General features: G+C 36.1%; 1 protein-coding gene across 7 annotated transcripts in view; it reads right to left on the minus strand.

Moving 5' to 3' along the window:
- COBLL1 (cordon-bleu WH2 repeat protein like 1) overlaps nt 1-20,570 on the minus strand; it is an 82,434-nt gene that overhangs the window by 22,068 nt on the left and 39,796 nt on the right. For 2 of the 7 annotated variants that reach the window (XM_068685612.1, XM_068685609.1), the window contains exons 2-8: nt 16,358-16,459; nt 13,945-14,124; nt 9,363-9,564; nt 8,219-8,447; nt 6,547-6,585; nt 5,573-5,670; nt 5,216-5,455 (exon numbers count right to left, since the gene is read on the minus strand). In XM_068685612.1, coding sequence (XP_068541713.1) covers nt 5,216-5,455; nt 5,573-5,670; nt 6,547-6,585; nt 8,219-8,447; nt 9,363-9,564; nt 13,945-14,124; nt 16,358-16,459 — 1,090 coding nt within the window. Of the gene's footprint in view, nt 1-5,215; nt 5,456-5,572; nt 5,671-6,546; nt 6,586-8,218; nt 8,448-9,362; nt 9,565-13,944; nt 14,125-14,444; nt 14,578-15,156; nt 15,337-16,357; nt 16,460-20,570 lie in introns of those variants that run through there. The other 5 variants (XM_068685616.1, XM_068685613.1, XM_068685614.1 and 2 more) reach the window with 4 other exon arrangements.

The following is a 20,570-nucleotide window of genomic DNA, read 5'->3' on the forward strand; positions in this document are numbered from 1 at the left end:
ATGTACAACTTCTCTAAATTGTTTCCTTGCTAGTACAAAAAAGGAAAAAAAAAGTGAAGAAGGTTATACACCTGGTATATTGGAAAATACGATGCACGTAGTGTCCGCCATCAATTCTGAATTTTATCAGAATGGTATCAAATAATCTTCACTCAAACTTCAGTGAGAGCCACCAGGCAGTGCTGAATATTTCATCCCACAGGTAACGCAGGCTCTATTCAAGAGCCCCCCAGGTTCACCATGGTGCTCACTGTACCATTGCCCGACTTCTCCTTCAAAGAGCTCAGGCAACTGAGCCTCTGGTGTAACTTCTGAAGTATGGAACTCATCCTTCTCAGCAATCTTCCAAGTTGATCCATGACAGTGACTAATACATCTTTTTCAGAAACACTTTATGGTTTAGTTGCTTCCTAACCCCCCTCTTTTCTTCCATCTTCTCTTGCTTTTCTAAGGGGTAGACCAGAAATTTCAATTTCTTTGGGAGTTACGGTTGAATAAATAAAAGCAAGCTGTATTTCTACACTTGAGAAGTTCAATCCATCATTTTAAACTGTAGGTGTTTTGACTAAAAATCTCTATTTAATTGTTCCGACCAAAGCACAGTTTATGTACACTTCTTTACAAAAACTGAAAACAACGTATGGAGACAAACATTCATGAAGAAAAGATATGAAGGTATCATAGTCTAGTTTTTATAAATAAAGCATTCAGAAGAACAATGGCAGTGGCATTTTGGATATAATCAAATGCTTTTCTTTTAAAGAAATATCAGAACTGGAAAACTGCATCTACTTCTACAAAAACTAAGGATATATACATAAGGATATATACGTATACATGCATACGTGTGTGTATATATATATATACACACACACACACATATATATATGTATGTATATGTATGTAAGTGGCATTATACATTACCACTTTCCGAAAACCCTTGAGAGTCCTCTCCACTTTCAAGTGTTTTTAAACTTACTAGCTCTAAATGCACTTCTGGCAAGAGCCATCTTGCCCAAAATTAGAACTAACAAATAAGTGAGGAATTTTCCATCTGATTTAATGTAGAAATTTACTGGACAAACGCGATATTTAAACTGTACAAGTCATCTTCTGCATCTTTCAAAGAATAAACAAATCATGCTAAAAATAAACTTGTAAAAGCCACACCCTCACAGCCATCATACTAATTTCTCACCTAATAATAGGAACTATCTATCTTCAAAACCTAATTCCATCATCATTCTGAAATTAAGACAAAAAAGAACCCAACCAGAATGTAACTGCTCATACAAAGAGAAAGCAGTTTCTTTCTTAAGGGAAGGGATGAAGCTGTAGGAGGTAAATGTTAAACCTTTTTTCATATTGTGAGAAATTGGACTACAATACACTGTGAATTTGAAGAAAGACAACAGTGAGAACACTGTTCCCTTAAAGTTGGCTCGTTTCACTGTTGTCTGATGTTACTACTTTGGCATGTTTGTGTCAAAACCAGCCAAACAGTTTATCCAGGCAAAATTGACATTTCACTTTGTCTTCCTTGTGGACGTTACAAAGGAGTTTTGTCCATAATAAGGCACACGCGGAAGGTCATCCTGGTCCAGAAAAGAACTGAGGTATGTATCCAGTTTGCCAAATAAACTGAAGGCTTCAGAACTAAGGCATTCTTAAAAGCAATACGATTTGCAATTAAATGCTTTGAATAATATAGAAGCAGATAAAAAGTAACCCCTTAAAAAAATTACATTTTAAGTTTTGTAAATTCATATAACAGGACACTGTAAAACTCCCATGAAAAGTAACAATAAAACCCCCAGACACACTAAAGAGCCTAGCAAACACACCAGTCAGTCTAAAGAGCAACCACTTTAAATTACAGCAGCAGGATGCACATTTTCAACAATGGGGAATACAAGAGCAAATTTCTATATTTTTTACAATGAAATAATTGTAGTCTAGTGTGACCATTGTACATGCTGCATTACTGACAAATGAGTTGGACTAAAATGGTATTATCTGGCCACTTAAGCTTAAGAAACTATTGGTGCACATGCTACAGCTGAAAAATGCTGTGCAACTATCAAAACTGACTTTATTCTCCAAAGCTTACACCTCATCTCAAATTCTGTATTTAGGATATAAATTCATGAACTACAGACTAATTCTTACCGTGCAGTTAAATAGTGCCCAATTTCATTTATAAAGCTGCAAATCCTACAGATGACATTTTATTTAAATAAAACAATTTTACATTCTCTCTCACCTAACACTTTATATTTTTAAGGGAACTGTCCTTTATTTTACAGTTAAATGCAACCAGAAGCCAGAGGTTCCTTTTTGTTTGTTTTAGAAACTTCAGTGGAAGCTCTAAGAAAAACAAGCTTCCAAACCTTCCCCTTGCCAACATTACTCAGGTAGCTCTCAATCTCACAGCCAAACAAGTATCTTTTGGTGGGTTTATGTTAGTCAGGTAGGCCTATCAGATTTTTTCTGTCCTCCCAATTATGCACACATGGTTTCGAAAATCAAGACTCTCATTCACCCATGTGAAACAGAAAAGTCTAGGTGGGATAGGACCTCTGGACATCATTCAGTCCAACCCTCTGTTGAAAGCAGGATCTTAGATTAGATTATTGCAGGAACCTGCCAAGGCACATCTTCATTATTTCCAGTAAGGGACCTTTTATCACTTCTCTGAAAAACCTATTCCAACATTAAATTGTTTTCACAATGGAGAATTTTCTTCTTATACCTGAATGGAACTTTCTCTGAAGCAACTAATGCCTGTAGGCCCTCATCCTGCCACCTAAGCAACAGAATATCTCCTACATTCCTTATAATACCTTCTGAGCATCAGAACAGTGTGATTAGATCCTATCTGAGACTTAATTCCAGATGGTTGTGATCTCCCTGAATGGTGGTTCTTCTGGCATACCTATCTCTCTCCTCCCAGTTTGGTGTCAACTACAAGTTTGTTGAGAGTGCATTCAACTGCATCATCTGGGTTGTTTATAATGATATTTAACAGTATTAGACATACTATGAGCTCCTCAGGAGCTGCACCACACCAATCTGGCTGAACCATTAACCATTTGAGGTGTTTAGCAGGTTTTCATCCTATCTTGAGTTTCTTCTGTCTAATCCATACCTTACCAACTTGTTAAAAAAAGAAAAAAGAAAAAAAACCATCAGCCATCAGCATTGCTGACAACCGTGTCAAAGTGGAGATAAGTGATCCTGTCCCTCGGCCTTGTACTTGTGCTTTCTACTAACATACAAGCCTTCATATTATTCTTGAAACCTCTTGTCATTCCAAGCTTCAGGCTTGCCTTTACATTCCTGTCTACATCTAGGTACGTCCAATAAGCCTTTCTGACCTAAGCTCTTTAGGAATTGTTCTGTCCCCTTTCCATCCATCGCATTTTTGCACTTGAGCTCTACCAGCAGCTCTCTGTTTAAACAGGATAGTTTATTTTTATGCGTTCTCCATTTCCCACATAGGAGAATGGTCCACTTTTATGCTGCAGGGAGGCTGTCTCTGAAAATCTCTCAGCACTGCTCCAGAGCAGCTTTGTCCTCCAAGGAAGTCTCCCATTAGGTACTTCCTAAGTGGTCCCTGATCAAGTTAAGCAATATGTACTATTGCAGTCCAAATTAATTCACTAGATGATATTTAATGGAAAACAGATATTAAAAAGGACAAAATATTTTACACAAATTAATCCAATTCAAATTGTGCAGCAAATGCTAACTCACATTTAGGTCCCAAGCTCTGTATTATCTGACAAACTACTGTGCAATCAAATCAGAATTAAACAGGAATAATCTCAAAAGAAAAACAAAAACAAAAAAACACAAGCCAAAAGCTTCACAGTTATAGAAAAAATAGTATAACATTGATTAAAGTTAAATTTTTGTGTATATTTTCTATATGGACTTCTGTCCTTTTTTTTTTTTTTTTTTTTAAAGAGTTATTCAACTTCAGTCAAATTACTTTAGATGAATAAGAAATGTCAGTATAAAATAATAAAACTAAGCAATTTTGTTGAGTGACAGATCCTGGCCCAGCAGTCATAGATTACTGTTAGACATAATAGGATATTAATCATTTAAAGTATGTTGACATTAATAACTTATTTTCAAAAAGTTTGAATTCAATTAAAAGACAAACATGATGAAGTAAAAAAAAAAGAATCATGTTTTTTTTTTTTTTTCTCCAAAGTTCCTTTTATTAAAATACAGAAAGAAATCTTTGTCTCTTAATAAGAAAGCTTTTCAGCAGGACACAATATACAAATTCAGAACTTCTGTTAAACAGTGCTCTCTTGTGGTTCTGTGCATCAATGAAAGAGCAAATCAACATATAAAGATATAGGCAGTCACAGTTTGAAATTTCTCATCTAAATCTAACACAAAATTAATCCCTCAGCCTGGAATTTCATTTAGTTCTGCATTTTATCTTTTTAGCACACCAATAACCTCATTTATTAAAGACCACCTTTAGAGTCTGGATTCAAATCAAAATATGAAATTTGTAAAAAGTTTCAATTTGTAATGACAATTTTAACCTTGATCTTTATTTGGAATTCACAATTGACAATATTGGAAATACCTTGCACAATGCATCAACTGTTTTCCCAACTTCTGTTGGCAGAATCTGCAGTGCTGTGTATATGTGCAGTTCTGTGTATATGGGTAACTTAAATATATATCCAGCACCTCAAAGCTTCAATCAAGTACATCCCTGTTTCATTAAAATAAAACTTTGCTTTAACTTGCTGGAAGCACAAGAATCTTAAGATTCATTTCCAGGATTTCCTCTTTTTCTATTAATGTAATAAACTACTCTTTATCATATATAACTGAAACATTAAAAGTGACACATTAAACTAAAACATCAATTACAAGACACAGCAAAGTAAGGCAATGTTCCAATATTTAAATATGTAAAGGCTACTCATCCAAAAGACCAAAAAGATCCTCACAACTTACATAAGAAGTTGATTTTCCATTTCCAAAATACAGCAACTACTTCACATACATGACAAAGACTAGAAGAAATGCATCTTCCAAGTTATTTTCAAACTCAATTTTTTAAAAGCACTTCACTTTTATTTACCATTCATATATCAGCTGAGGCCTAAAGTAACAAGGCTATCAAGGTTACTCTCTCAAAACTTCTCGCTTTAAAAGAAGTGAAGCAAATGTAACTAACCTGTTCATTCCTGTCAAGGCTGTTAGATTTCACAGTATCAGATGCTGGTCTGGCTTGGGCTTGTGCAAGTTCCTGGGGGGCACTCTGAGAATTTGGCATAGGTGGTAAAGGAGCTCTCCGCTTCTTTGGCATTTCAGACGGCAAAGTGTTTGAGTCATACTGCTTGCTAACAGTGTTGGATCTTGTGATAAATGTTGGCCTTGGCTTGCTCATTATTGGAGTTGCTGGGGCACTGGCAGCCTTCGGATTTACGGGAAAGACAAAAAATAAGTTACTTTCCAGAAAACAATCAACAGTAATGACAGCTCAATGTAAATAAGTTTATAGAAGTTTTGCTTATATCAAGTTACATCTTACTTGTTCTCTTTTTTTCTTGCTTCGCTGAAAAAAGCTGAAAAAACCTTTGTTTTCTTTCTCTTTTAGAGCTTCTGAGTTTTCAGACATTTGGTAGGCATCTAAAATAGGAAACAATAGTTCTAGATGTTATTTATTGCACAGATTATTTCTCCCGTATTCTTACTTTTTCCACCGTCTGTCATAAGCCTTCTGGAAGGATATACGAAGCGCACCATAAATCACTTACATTAATAGGTTTCCTAAAAGCTGTAAAATGAACAGGTTTCCTACCATCAGTATTCACCCCTCTTTCTCTGAGCTCAGAATAGCTGAGTTTCAGCTGCTATTAATACCCCCAGCACTTAACCCAACCCATCCTACTTGTCATGTGTTATGGTTCATATGACAAAGGCCATAGGAGAGAAAAGAGCATCAGTCTGAAGAGACTTCTTCAGTTCACAATTCACAACAGCTTAAATACATAGCAAAGTGTGAAGTGGGGCAGGTCAGGTACAAGCATGCACATGGTATGACTATGGAGAAACATCACTGAAAGACCTGATAAGTGCTGCATGCACAACTGGCATGCAGTCATGGTAAAGATAACTGTATCTTGCAGAAGTTATCTTCCTTACATGGTCTTAACTCATGCAGACAATTTGTAAATATAGATGTTGTGTCTCTAATTTTCACTAGATTTAATTTTCTTAAAGAAATCTCATTGAATGCAAATGCAATAACCAACAGAAAGCAGCAGCAAGACCACTTTGGGACTAGGATCAATATAAGCATGACTATAAATTTAATTAATCAAAGTAAAACCATACAGAAATACTTTATATACAGCTAGGTATATCAATTTGTGTATTAACTTTTCTTAATATGCATTTATGATAGTACAGAGATAATTGCTCCTGTTACAGTTAAGCAGATGTTATAATAGAAGAGGATGGTAATATCATGTAAGTTTCACTGCAGATTTCAGTAAAGCCTACCTTGCAAAGATGGTAAGTTTAAATTGACTGGTGATGTGGCTACAGAAAGACAAAAAAGACAAAGTCTCAGTCTGAATCAAGGATGTAGTTAGAAGTTACAAACACAGAAAGCCAAGCTGAAACATCAACGTTAGGAAAAACAACTGAAGAAAAAGAATATGTACCTTTACCACCCAATGCTAAAATACCATGTAAGAGTGAGCCTGAAGACATGCAATCACAGACTGGAATCTCAGATAGAGGTTCCATTTACACTTCTAAAGACAAAGAAACTAGAATATAAAATAGTTTGCTCTATAAATTTTGGATTGTCCATAACTTGGAAAATGGAAAAAGAATGTATAATGAAAATATAATCTTAGTAAAATACAATTTAAATTTATAGTCTGTTATATGGCACATCTCACTGTTTACTTTCATGAAGAAAGCTGAAAATTCAGAGCTTAGAAGTTGTCTACAAAATGGAAACTGTGAACTAGTTTGCATTGAATGAACTGTAGCACATCTAGAGTTCCTAGTTGGGCATAGTCTTGCAGAAAGTGTGTATTCCCTTGTATTCTCTCCTATAGATTTTTGGTTGTTACTTGATTCAAATGACAAATGGTTCACTCTGTGCAAAAGGCAGCTCTGCCAGTCTGTGGAGGACAGCAGTAGCCAGATAATAAATGATAATTCACTATGGTTGCATGCAGTCCAAATAACGTGTTTAGGCAAGAAAAAAAAATCAGTGATAAAAAATAATTCATTTTTGTTTTCTCCATGGGAAAAGAGCATATTTTCCAAACCTGACATTCTTTGATTGTTCAAGATAATTGCCCTTTGTGAAGCAGTTGAGAGAACTTTTGAAACCAAAGGATAAGGTTATCATATCTAAGGGCGCACAGTTAGAGCAGAAAAGAAAACAAAGGACAAAAATAGAACAGTGGTCCAGAATAGCAATGAGTCTGTTATTAGTACATTCAATACTGGGGCAAAAATTTCCTGTGAAAAATGTCTGAAATTAAACAAAACACATTGTATAGAATTTTTAATCACAGTGTATTAAGCCTTTCATTATAGAGATAGGCTTACAGCTAAAGTTAAAACCACGATAGGATGTCTGCACAAATATAGGCAAGTTAGCTAACAGCACCCCTGCTTGACCATAGTTACAAAGATAATTATTACTCCTTCTCAATCTACGTATGAAATTAACAAATACAAATATTACACAGGAAAGCATTATCACAATAGTCTAATATTTCAGAATTTTAAAGCAAAACCATGTATCTATGGTGTTTCTATTCTTCTCAGCTCATCATGATCCTATGCGGCTTCTATGAGCTACGGGAAGTACAGAATTATTGGTCTTTTTGAGAAGGGGCAGGAGTAGGAAAGCAATTGTTTTTAAATGTTGCTTTGTACTGAGCCACCTTTGCTGTTACCTAACACTTTGTTAAAAAATAAAACCTTCATATAACATTTCTTAATAGAGTTATAGCTACACTTTAAGTTTGAATTTTGTGGAAGATCAGTGAAATACATACCAAATTGCTTGAAATTAATTTTTTCACATGTTAAAAACAAAAACACCACTACCAAAAAACTACTCACACCAAAGCAAAAAGTATACTTTACTGAAATACTGAGTAGCTATCTTTTTTATGAGATCAATTTACAAAAGTTATCTTACCTCGACTGATATCCATGGCATATAATTCCCTTAGTCCAAGGTCATTAAGAGATTTTGTCACATCAAGAGCTTCTTGAGACTGGTAATTCTTCAGCAACACAGTTTGCAAAGGATCAAACTCACATTTACTACAGATAATTGGTATGAGTTCTTGAAGGGGTGAATGCGGACTAACTCTTACTACTGTCTTCTGTGTCTTCTTGTAGTTTATCACTACCCTTACTGTTTGCTAAAGAGAAGAGAATTTCAAATAAATATCCTGCACAAATTCTGAAACAACTGGCATTTTCATAACAGCCTTACAGTAATCACAGGAATTCCCATTAGTGTCAGCTTTAATGTTACACATTTAGCAAGATTACAAGAGAAACTAAGAATTCATTTGCAATTCCCTTCTACCTAAGGAGAGGACCCATGAAATAGCCTGCTCCACCCTTAGCATCTGTCAGTTGTCTGTCCAGCAGGGTACACACTTGGACTAGGATGCCCTACTAGGTTACATTAGGTAGCTAGAGAAGACAACAAATGAGCCATAGGTGTCTATGTGTGGGCATAGGACAAAGGTAAAAGGGCAGCTGAAGGGCTCCCCCAGCCTTGTTTAAGTGCTTTAGATAAATTAAAAAACAACAAAACAAACACAGCATTCTTTTATACAGCAAGTTTACAATGGAAGAAGGAAAGATTTAGGCAACTCCCAAAAATGGCTTTAGTATTTCTAAAAGCCCTTATCTTCTTAAGGGTATGTGTTAAAAAGAAAAAGAGCAGAGTAACAAAAAAGTACAGTATGCATATGCACAAACCACACACAGCAAGACAGATATTATGAGTTGATTTTCAATTTGCAGAAGGCTATATTCAGCCACACTTCACCTTCAGAATACATCAGGACACTAAGGCCATAGGATTTCAAATGATACTGTAATGTTTCTTTCTTTTGGTAGCAAAGATGCTTGATGCAGCAAATTAATATATATTTTTACTCTCAAGAAGAGGCTGTCTGGAACATAGAGCCAAGCTTTTCACATGGGTGCATGCTAAGAGGATGAGATACAACAGGGAAAGCTGAAATGAGGCTGAGCTGCCAACTCAACTTGTTAAATACAACGATTATTATTTGTCAATACATTATTATTTTAGTTCTTACCTCTGGTATAACAGGAACAGGTTTCTTCTTATCCATTTGTTTTGGCTTTAAAATCACCTTTTCCACTTCAAGCATCCCCACTGGTGTATTAGGTTTGAATTTTATCTGGCTATTTTCTGCCGATACCAACTCTATGGTATAACTTGAGGGATTTAAATGATACTGTGCACAGAGAAAGATCAGCAAGTCCATCATCGGTTTCCTGTAAAACAGCCATAGTAGCAATTAAATAAGCTGTAAAACAAAGCATGATACTAAACATTTAACACTAAAAAACAACCACCACCACTAAAGAAAATGAACCAGCTTGCACAGAAGTATACCGAACGCTAGAATAGAGCAGGACGTTTTTGCTTGGGTGATGTGTTTCCTGAGGCCACTAGGGAGGTGTGGACAAGCAACCTCATTGAATATTTAATGGAAACTCTATCAGTGGTGACAAATGCCCTGCTATTCATTAAGAACAGTCTCTTTCCCAAGATTTTGGTATCTACTTTGAGGTTACAAGAAACTTTATTCTCAGAAATTCTGAGTGAGCATAAGCAATTTGGAGGAAGCAGATGAAATGAAGTTTGAGGAAGTCACCTTTTACAGATTTAGGGATCAAACAAGAGCCAGGTGTTTAGCACAGCTGAAGGGGAAGAAACTAAATCACAGTGCAGTAGCTGAATGCCATTTCTTGAGAAGCTCTATGTAATGCAACAGATGTCCTTTTCACAATGAAGCAAGTCAAACTGAATTTTTCATTTATGATCACTAACTGTATGTCCTTTTGTCTCACAATGCAATGAAAAATACGCAAAACAGCATATTAAGACAGTAAATAAATTCCAGAAGCAATTGGGAATATTCAGCCTAAACCTGCATTTAAACAGAAGTATCATAGAAGTGTTACACAGACTGGAGGTAAGGAGAATACAGTAACTTTGTATATTACAGCAATTAAACAGGTTACAAGATTGTGATATCAGTGGAACTGGTCATTCCTATTTATTTATTCTAAGAACAGGACAATAATCTGTAAGGACCATTTCATTTTGACATCCTCCGCAACTTGCAGTTACAGCTACAAATATGGAAATCTATCATCTACTGTGTTTCACAAGGATATTACAAAAATAATTTAAAAGTCTGTGAAGCAGTCAAATGCTGTGTTGAAAAGAATACTGAAGTGTCTAAGTGAAAATTAATACAGGGTTTGGCTAGTATGGCTTTATCAGAAATCTTAAATTCTAGATGTAATCACATAACAGATGGAAGTATTCTGGTAGCATAACAAAATGTGGAGATAGCATCTACAAAGCATCAACCTAAGCAGAATCCTAGATGATATAAAGATTGTGAATACATTTATACATTAAGTAGGAAGTTAAAACAGACTTTTCATATGATACAGATCTGTAAAAAGAATTAAGAATGACTGAAGCTTGGAAATTATTGTGGGCCCTTTAATTAACCCTAGAACATAATCCATTTACACTTGTACTTAAAGAACAGGCCATGCATCCCATAAGCAAACTGTCTCCTAATTTGTGGCAGCTGGGCTGGACTCCCTGGTGCACATGCTGACCTTCCAGTTACTTTTTTTTTTTCCTTCCCCTGGGGAAAGTTTCTGCTTGGTTAAATGGCAGAAGAGAACACTTGCCTCAGGAGACTAAAGCAGGAGGAAAAATAAAACCAAAAACCATGCAGAAATGATGCTCTAGAAGGTGTCAAAAAACAGCTACCAAATAGTCTGAAGAATTATAGAAGAATGTAATGAACTCCCATGCCCTCATCTAGGAGATAGATATCACCCTGAGGAATACCATGAGAAATACACTAAGCACTGGAAAAACAAAACAAAAGAACACCTGTTCTTTCATCTACACACTGCTAAAGGACAGAATTTATTTCAGATCTCTCATATATCACAGCCTGCTCTGATTAGAAGGAAGAACTACTCTGTTTCCCTTCCTTCTAACCCATAATAAAGCAACTGCATCCATCTCACCTTAATAAGAAAGGAAAAGGAGCTGTAAATGTGAATTATCCTGTTTCTGCATTTCACTGGAGGCAGGACAGCATGGCAAGAGGGAGCCAGAGAAGACAGTAGCCAGTACTTCTTGAATATGCTATTAGCCAGAGAGGTTGCTACTGGAAGTTATTCATTACCACTTTTCAGGTGTTTTTTGTTGGTTTTGATTTTTTTTTAAATAACCCAAATATCCTTAAAAGATGCCCTTCCTCTGGCCTTTGGTTGTAGGAGAAAGGTACAAATGCTGAGGATGATCAGGACAAGAATTCACAAGCAAAGATCACAGAAAGCTGTCCTGTGGAAATGCAGCCCAGTGACAAGCGCAAGCCCTCACCCTAACCAGTCACAAAAAGCAACAGACAGGTAAATGAGAAATGTAGCTGTTCGTAAACAGCAAATGCAAATTAGTACACGAAAACAGCTATTCTCTGCAAATTTGCTTTCTATTGGTACTTCCTAAAACGTCTTGCTCAACTGGAAGATGCTAGATCACATTCTCCAGAACATGTAAAATTTCTTTTACTAAGAAAATTATAAAAAATACTGGATCAAGTGTTTAAAAGAAAAAAATGCAACAAGTTTCTACATGCTGCTCCAAAAATGAGGGACAAAATTTAGCTACATTAAGAAAGTTGTCATTCTTACATGATCAAATGTTAGAGGTGAGGTCTTACCATCATGAGACTGATGGTAAACACAACTGAACAGACAAAATCCTGTTATCAGCCACAGGTGAAAGATAATAAGAAAAAAATTACTCACAGGCAGTTTGGTTTTCTATAAATCTCTGATTACTTAAATCTATAGATCTCTGGCCTTCCTTGCAAAAGTGTTTATTAAAGCTGTTCTCTAAAAAAGACACTTGTTTTGATTAAGAACAAATAAACAAATAAAAAAAACAACCAGGAAAACCCCTGAATTTGTTACCAACAAATATAAGTACAATAGATTTTGAAAAGTAGGGCAACACTACAAAGCTGGCTATTCATTGGCTACACGGAGTAAACCAACAGTTTGCTAAGAATACCCTAATGACTGAAAATACTCGAGAACGGATCAAATGGAAACTCAAAGGGCTCTAAGGAAATTCAGCAAAGCTAAGGTCTGTCTGAAACGTGTCTGAAACTGTAAAGCCATGCTACCCTGCAAAAATTATTTGATGCACCATTTCCAAATAAAATAAATGTCATTATTATACTGGCTGTTGAAAACTAAATTAATCTACTGACAAGTATAATTGAAACTATTTACTGCATTCAGAGAAATCTTTCTCAAACTGCATTTCTTTCTTGTGGGAAAACACACTTAAAACAACCAAGCTGCTAGATAAAAAAGTTTGTGAAGTTATTTTTGATTCTCTTTGGCTGCAGAAAAATCTAAGTCCTGTGTTGTATTTAAAACCAAGGAGAAGATTCAAAAATCTCATACAGAAAATATAATTACACACAAGGTAATTTGTCTGAGTGAGGATATATGCAACATTGCTTTGTGGCACTTTGTTCTAAGCAAAGCAAGATATAGAGTACATGGTACTCACAAGCATGGACAAAAGGACTGAAAAAGAAAAAGGAGAAACCTGTCGGAATGCACAATTCTGACAGCCAGAAATACTCCTTGCTGTAAACATGCTAGCAAGAGCACTTTATGAAGCATCATAGTAGTAACCAATTATTTCAGAACATTTGTTTTAAGAAATATGACCTCAGATTTAATTTATCCTGAAAAATGAGATGCAGTCTGGAAGAAAAAAAAAAAAAAAAAAAAAAAAATAATAATAATAATAATAATAATAATAATAATAATGCAACCTCCACCACAAGCTGGTATTTTATATCTAGAAAGTGACCTCATCAACTCTAGCAAATGACAAAGCATGCAAATGGACTTGAGCTACAAAACCCGTTATCTCTCATTAAGATGTGAGGCGGATGTAGCTACGTTTACTTTACCCAGTGCAAAAAAAAAAGTCTGTACAAACTGGCATCCTAACTGTTCTGAACCATTGCTGTGTTTGAGTAGTACTTCCTTAGTAAACCCACTGTGATAATTTATACACTATTGTAAGTCCCAGGATTTATGATTTCAGTCGATTTCTAAGTCTTTCTGAACTAAAGGACACTAGGGAGTTACGCTCACAATCTATATTGCCAATTACGAGACTGAAGTAAGCATTTCAAATTAAAACTAGCTTCAGCAAAACATATTTGATTAAAAAAATGCAAAGCTGTAGCTAAAAGCTTTCTTAGAAGAATTATAGATTTTGTCTGAAATGATAATACCTTTTTTTAAGACTCATGGTAGTCTATAGGTAGTAGTACTGAGCAAATGCTTGACTTTGTAGCTGAGTAGGAAGCAGAACTCATCTTTAAGGTCTAACACAGACACTTTCACAGTATCTGAAAACTCCATGTATCACACAAACCAGTATTCTTCCTAGAGATCTGCAGTGACTAGAAAGAATTCACAACTTGTGTATTTTACTGAGTGGTTAAAAGTGGATGAAGGTCAAAGTAAACTTGAGTAGGAAGGAAAATTTAAACCAAAGTATCATACTGTGTATCATACCTCCCGTTAACTGTAGTATATTTGATCACATCTCCTGGCAGGACCACTGACAGTTCAATGTCTTTATCGATTACATTCTCTTTCTGTTCCATGATGAGGTTGACTGATTCTGTGTCATCAAATGGACAAACAGCAATGGGTTTGGGTTCAGATGGAGGAGGAGGTGCTTTAGCTTTTCTTCTGAAATAGATATATAAAAATTAAGAGTCAAGTTAATTGAATGACTTTTTCCTCTCCTTTATAGTACACAAAGGCAAGACTTTTCTTGAGCATTCTCCAAACAGATTTACTGGATTAGTCTAAACAAAAACACTGTACTACACAGTATGTAGCCAAATTGCACTGGCTATATGTCTAATCTATAGGACAGACAGAGGAATAATCACACTTCTCTTCCCCAATTTTTTCTTTTGATTATTCAAATCCTTTAAACAAATCCTACTAGCTCTAGGTCTATTTATTTCTATACGGTAATAAAATACCAGTATTACCAATCCTACCATGTTGTAATACTTCTTGACATTTCAGTCACAATATGCTTTCACATTTTCCTCTCACCAAAAGAGGAAGATAGATTTTCTATCTTTATTTTCTTACTATTCTTTCCTGTCTTATTTCACACACACACAATCCTTTGCAAACCTGAAAAAAAAAAAACCAAAAAAAACACCACCACCAAAAACACACCTAATGGTCCGAAAGCAACACGTTGTTCTGCACCTCTTAATCTGTTTATGTTACAGCAAATTCTGAATACAGGACTTATTTCTACAACATGCCTTTCTATTCAAATCAGTTTTTACATTTCATGTATATAATTACAATGAAAAGATACTACAATCAAGACTTGCATCATTAGATGAGAAAACATCCAATACAGTGGACATGCATTACCTCATGAAAACTTTTTCATTTCTTATAAACATTTTTTATTTTAAAGACTAGAATGAAGTCACACACACTAAAAGCTAAAATACACATGTATATTGTATATATGTACTGTATATGGATATTTAAAAACATAATATAGCAAGTTTCCAAAAATATGCTTGCAATTTAGATCCTTGGAGTTGTACCAAAGTTTGTTTACTTTAAAAACAACCAAATACGTTAACTTCTGGAGTTATTCTACAGAATTAACCCAAAAGATTGAGAATACAACAGTTAGAAACATACATCTTCCTTGACAAAATGAAGTTTAAAGTCACTTACAACAAAGAACAAACAAGGTCCAGAACAGCATTGCAACAGACGACTTTGTAATGAAACTTCACATGACTGAGCTGTTTCTGAAAGAACTTGGAGTTTTGAACTTCAGAACTCCGAGCTGAATAATTAACTATTCACAGCCTCTCCAGGCTCCTCAGGAGTACTCCCAAACATCTAAACACACACAATGAAGATTCATCATCAACTTCTACGCCTCCTCTCTGCTCATGTTCCAAATTAGTTTTGGTGTACACCTCCCTCTGCACACAGGGTGTGAGCTGCACACTTAACGTTGATTTCTACAGCAACATGCCTGCGTTGTTTCTGGGTTATGTGAGTGTTGCAAAAAGTATGAATCAAACTGCTTTTTACTCCTCCCCACTTAGTTTTTTTTGTTTTGTTGTATGAGTTTAGCTTCCATATAACTACCAAAAAGAACATCAATACCAATACAACTATAAAAAACTATATAAACATAAAAACCACTAACACATTAGTAGTAAGAAATAAAGTAAAAATCCATACCCAAAGCAAAGCATTACTGCTTCTCACCCTACATATTCATCCTTACATCTTTAGGTGACTTCAGATATTTACTACAACTGAACTTAGAATTTAATCCCTGAAGACTACACAATACAGTAAGATTTATCTGCAAATGCTAGTGGACTCTGTTTTCCATTAAGCAGACAAATGCTATTTCATTGCTGAAACTCCACTATCACTACAGAGAGTGCTTAATCCAAAATGAACACATCAGTAAATGCGTGGTCTGCATCAGTAAAACGCAGCCTTATTTACAACGTCCAGCTTGCACTGCAGAGAGCTAGAGCTGGAAAAATAGTAGACAGAATTCGGGTGTGATAGCTGGGCAGATGACACTACACATAGCAGTGTGCACACACGTGGGTTTAGGCAGCCTGGCGAGGCTGACTCTCCCCTTACACCAATGAAGGGTGGCATATGTACCCTACCCATCCCTAAGAGACCTTCAGTTTCTTTATGGTGAGTTACGCTTGCATTTCTTGCCCCGCTCAGAGGAGGAAAAACCTCCAAGTATGTCAAAAAGTCAGTGTAATGTCTGTGGACAATCTCTTATTAAGTGAGAGGTATTCCCATTCTCAAGTTTTCTGTTTCTTTATTTTTCACCCATTCTCTCATCTCTCTCTCTTTCTCACCCCAAGCAAGTCACATTTGGCCTTACAGATATTTTTTCTTCTTCTCTGGTGTCTCTGCCTTCTCAGAAGAAAGGCTGCCTGACTGGTGGTGGATGAAGTCCTGCACCCCCATGGTCCCAGAGCTGGTACTGAGCAGTTAGGGGAATTAACATCAATGTTATTATGTATGTAGGTGTAAATCAAAAGCAGCAAGCGACAGGCTGCAGGAAGTCCACTTGCAGCAGCACTTGCAACCTGCAATCCCTCCCCTCCTCTTTTGCACTCTGCAGCCTGCAAGAAGCTGCTGCAGCTGCTTCCTCTCAGAGGCATCCTCCACACAGTTTTATTCAAATGCCAAGAATCATAAAACCAGCATTATCCAAGTAACTCCAACTCTATGGCATCATTTCAAACTCTTTTCCATCATAAAGATTCATCAACAAACAGCAGCCCAGTTCTCTCTTGCCTCTTCACCTCTACCAGGTTCTGGGAAAGCAATTAGGCTTTCTTTTAATGATTTTGTTAATAAAAAGAGAGTGAGTTGTTAAGCTAATTTTTCCTCCTGAGAAGAAGAGAACTCTTAAAATTAAGAAAGACAAAACGCAACCATAATGAAGAGAATAAATTCTAATCAAACTAACAGTTCAGAGGTCAGAAAAAAGGTGCTCAGCAAATGGCCTCATTCAGTGTCTTTCATTTTCATATGGCTTCCAGATGTGCTAGGAGCTAAGCAGACTTATTCTAATCTAATTTTCAAAGTAAACATCAGAAGGAGTTAGAACAACCAAAACATACTCTTTATTTTCTTGGCTACTACAGAAGTAAAGGAAAGCTGCAGGAAGAATCAGCATACAGCTTATTTAGCTACAACATCCAGAAAGGGAGTTAAAATAGAAATTGACTCCAAATAAGGACACAGGTCAACAAAACTCCTCTGGAAACTGTGTGGCAGCATCCCATACAGGGCAGGTACTCGCTGCTTCCCCTGTTTCCCCAGGTCTCAGCCCCACCAGCTGACAGACTTCTCTCTGCACCAGCCACTGCAAACCTGCCGACCTCCCTGATGGGCCATGCTCCCCCCGCTGTTTCTCACCAGCTAAACTCACCAGCTACCTGCTAATCTCCAACAGTTCGAATGTCAGATCTGTCTAATCAACTGCTCAAAACAAAGTAGAAGAAAATAAACCTTTGTCTGCTGATCCTTCCTAGCCCTGGAAAAAGGCAGCCAGAGGGATGTTCAAGCTCTTTCAGCAAAAATGCAGACATAAGATTTCATCATTTTGTTAAGAAAAAGCAGTGTGTCCTTTTAAATCAAAAGCAAGGCCATAAAGTCAACATTTTATGTGCTTCACAACCCACTTCTACATACCAAAGTTTCGTTGCTGTATCTCAACATATTTCCTGCTTGCAAAAAAAACAATAGTGTCAATGATCTGAATGTGTGGAAGCCCATTTTAAAATAAAGATCTGGGTACAGTAAATAAATAAAGCACATCTATTTGATGTTATATTTAAAAATAATAATGAAAGCCAGTTAAAAAAATAAAAAGCCTGTCAGAAAACTACAAGCAGTGTATTTTTAACTATGAGCAACTAGAAAAGGGCACATTATAATAATGAGAAATACTTGAACTTACAGTGACCTGGATATTCCAGTTATTGCCAGCACGTCATCTCAATAATGAACACTTTCCCCAAAAACTGGAGAAAGAGAGGAAATTATCTGCTACATAACCAAAGGCTACAGTACAAACAACCGCCTCTTCAAGTCCTGTTTTCAAAGAGTATTAATGTTTACAGTACTTAACTTCCATCCTTCAACACAATTACATGAGACAGTACACAAAGACGGCTTGATAGTCCTTTCAGTGACATTATTTTGGCTCTAACCTCATCAGGACCATCTCTCAGGTTTTCCATGGCAATCACATAAGATGCGAAAGGCCAGAAGGGGACTCACCTGCAACTGCTCAGCTCTCAGGTACTGAAAAATTTCATTCAACGTAGCAGAATAAAAACTTTCTACTGCACAACAGATAGATTTAAGTTTACTAAGCAAACTTTAAGTTTGTTCTGGCATCACAAAGAACGCGTGTTTCTGTGAAGGGCAGAGATTTTATTTTTTTGATACCAAACTTCACAAAATGATATGCCACAACTACAAGCAGCACTTTTTAAATTTTTCACTCAAAGTCAGTAAAGAAACTAGCTCTGTTGAGATCACCTTATGAGAGGAAAAAAGGCCACTTCAATAAAGCTTCTTCTAGAACTTTTCTTGCTTTTGATTTTGCACTCAAAGCAGTTGTTATAACATTTTCTTGATTATTACAATAATGCTGCGCCACTGCTATGCAGCAGTAGCAGACAGCTGCAACACCTTGCACATCATCTGCTCTGTGTGTTCATATGTTCCGTTCAGAATGATACATCAGCAACACAGACAAGATATTTAAGCCACTAATTTCTTCTGCAAGCTTCCCAGTTCAGTACTACTCATCTTTAATACTCACAGAATAAATTTGTCTTGTACAATAAGCAGAGAAAAATACCATCTTTCCTGCTGTTTATTCATTTCTGTCTTTGGGGTTACAGTTTCACAGCATCACTACTGCATATCCTCAAGATCAAGCACTACTTGCTAGGAAAACGCTCGATGACAACTGCAGCATCATTGTCTGATTCTTGCTGTAGTCCATGAAATGATGCAAGTTATCAAGGTAAGTCACTAAAAAGAAAGGTTTTACCTTTTATAAAAATCAAAGCTATATATTTCAGGGCATATGCATACACACTCCCCTTTAAAAAAAAAAAAAAAAAAGGGTATTTTGTAAGACATAGGTATTCAGTAATCCACATTTTAAATTAGTTTGCAAGATGGAGCTCCCAATTTGGGATTTGATAGTTACACAATCAAAGACATGAAAAATTGAGTAATTTACAATAGTGTCACTTTCATCTGCATTTTATGGATGATATTTCTCTTTCCTTTACTTAGAAGTAGCTCGATTTTCATTTATATTGTTCTTAATCTGAATACTAATGATAGCTTTGACATACCCATGTGGCATATTTTTCCCTTAGCCTGGGAACTCTGGAATACATGGCTTCTTGCATTATAGTAGTTACAAAGCTGCTGTCAAGCCTGCATAACTCTGCTTAACCTTGTGATAGACCAAAATGAAAAAGCTCAAGCAGGAGTGCTCTTCCCACCCATACTACCACCAGTACAGCAGAGCTGGTGAGCTCAGGATTTACATTTTGTGCATATGAAGCACAAAGCTTTATTCTGTCTACAATCTGATATTTGTCATCTGTTCACTCACAATAAAAAAAAAAAGTTCTTCCAGACATCCTACTGTATGTGGTGAGTCCTGATGTCCTGGGTGTTATTAACAAAGGACAGAACTCCTGTGTTTTGAAGTTATCTGTTCATCATTATGAGGAAACATCGCATGATATCCATTACAGTCAGTCGAATGATACTTACACACATACAACAGCATATGTACATGGGTTACTGGAAGAAAACATCTCAGTATTTTGCAGTACTTCATGGTAAGTCCACCCGCCAACATATCTTTAAAATTATATTTATTTCATACCACAACACAGTCATCTATTTTTCTAATTTTCAGAGAGACTTATCTTTCTCATCTTGGATTCACTCATTCTCATCCTGTCTTCAACTCTGAAGTTGACAGAAAAGAAAGGACTGAAAGTCCTTTGCTTCAGACTGCCCAATGAATTGGAGCTCTTCCCAAAGAGGGAAAAAAAAATTCTCAAAAGCAGAAAAATCTAATTGATTTATAAGCTTCTAGAGTTCCCCCCCCCCAAACACTACTGCACTCAGCAAACAGAAGTGAAATCATCACCTGTAACTATCTACATTACTTCTTAATCACCTTTCATTGCTGTTTGCTGCATCCCAGCTCTCTATATACACATTTCTAACAAGTACTTTAAAAATATATAGATTTTTTTCCAGTCACTTAAAGTTCCAGTTCAAGAAATTTAAAGTTATGCTACTCATGTGGCAGAACACCCTCTGCACTGCTTTGTTCTTGTGATTCAGATGTCTACACAAAATTTGAGTTAGAAGTAGTGCTGCTGAAGAGGTTACTTTTGATGTACTCTAGTATTCTTATCTATCCTTAAAATATTTTAAGGATATTTATCCTTAAAATTAAGCAGCTCAAGTACTTGCTATACAAGCCTCATGGCATCTATACAATGTGCCTATCAGCCTTGATACTAGGCTTT

Source organism: Anas acuta, chromosome 6 (genome assembly GCF_963932015.1).
Source record: "Anas acuta chromosome 6, bAnaAcu1.1, whole genome shotgun sequence".
NCBI classification, from domain to species: Eukaryota; Metazoa; Chordata; class Aves; order Anseriformes; family Anatidae; genus Anas; species Anas acuta.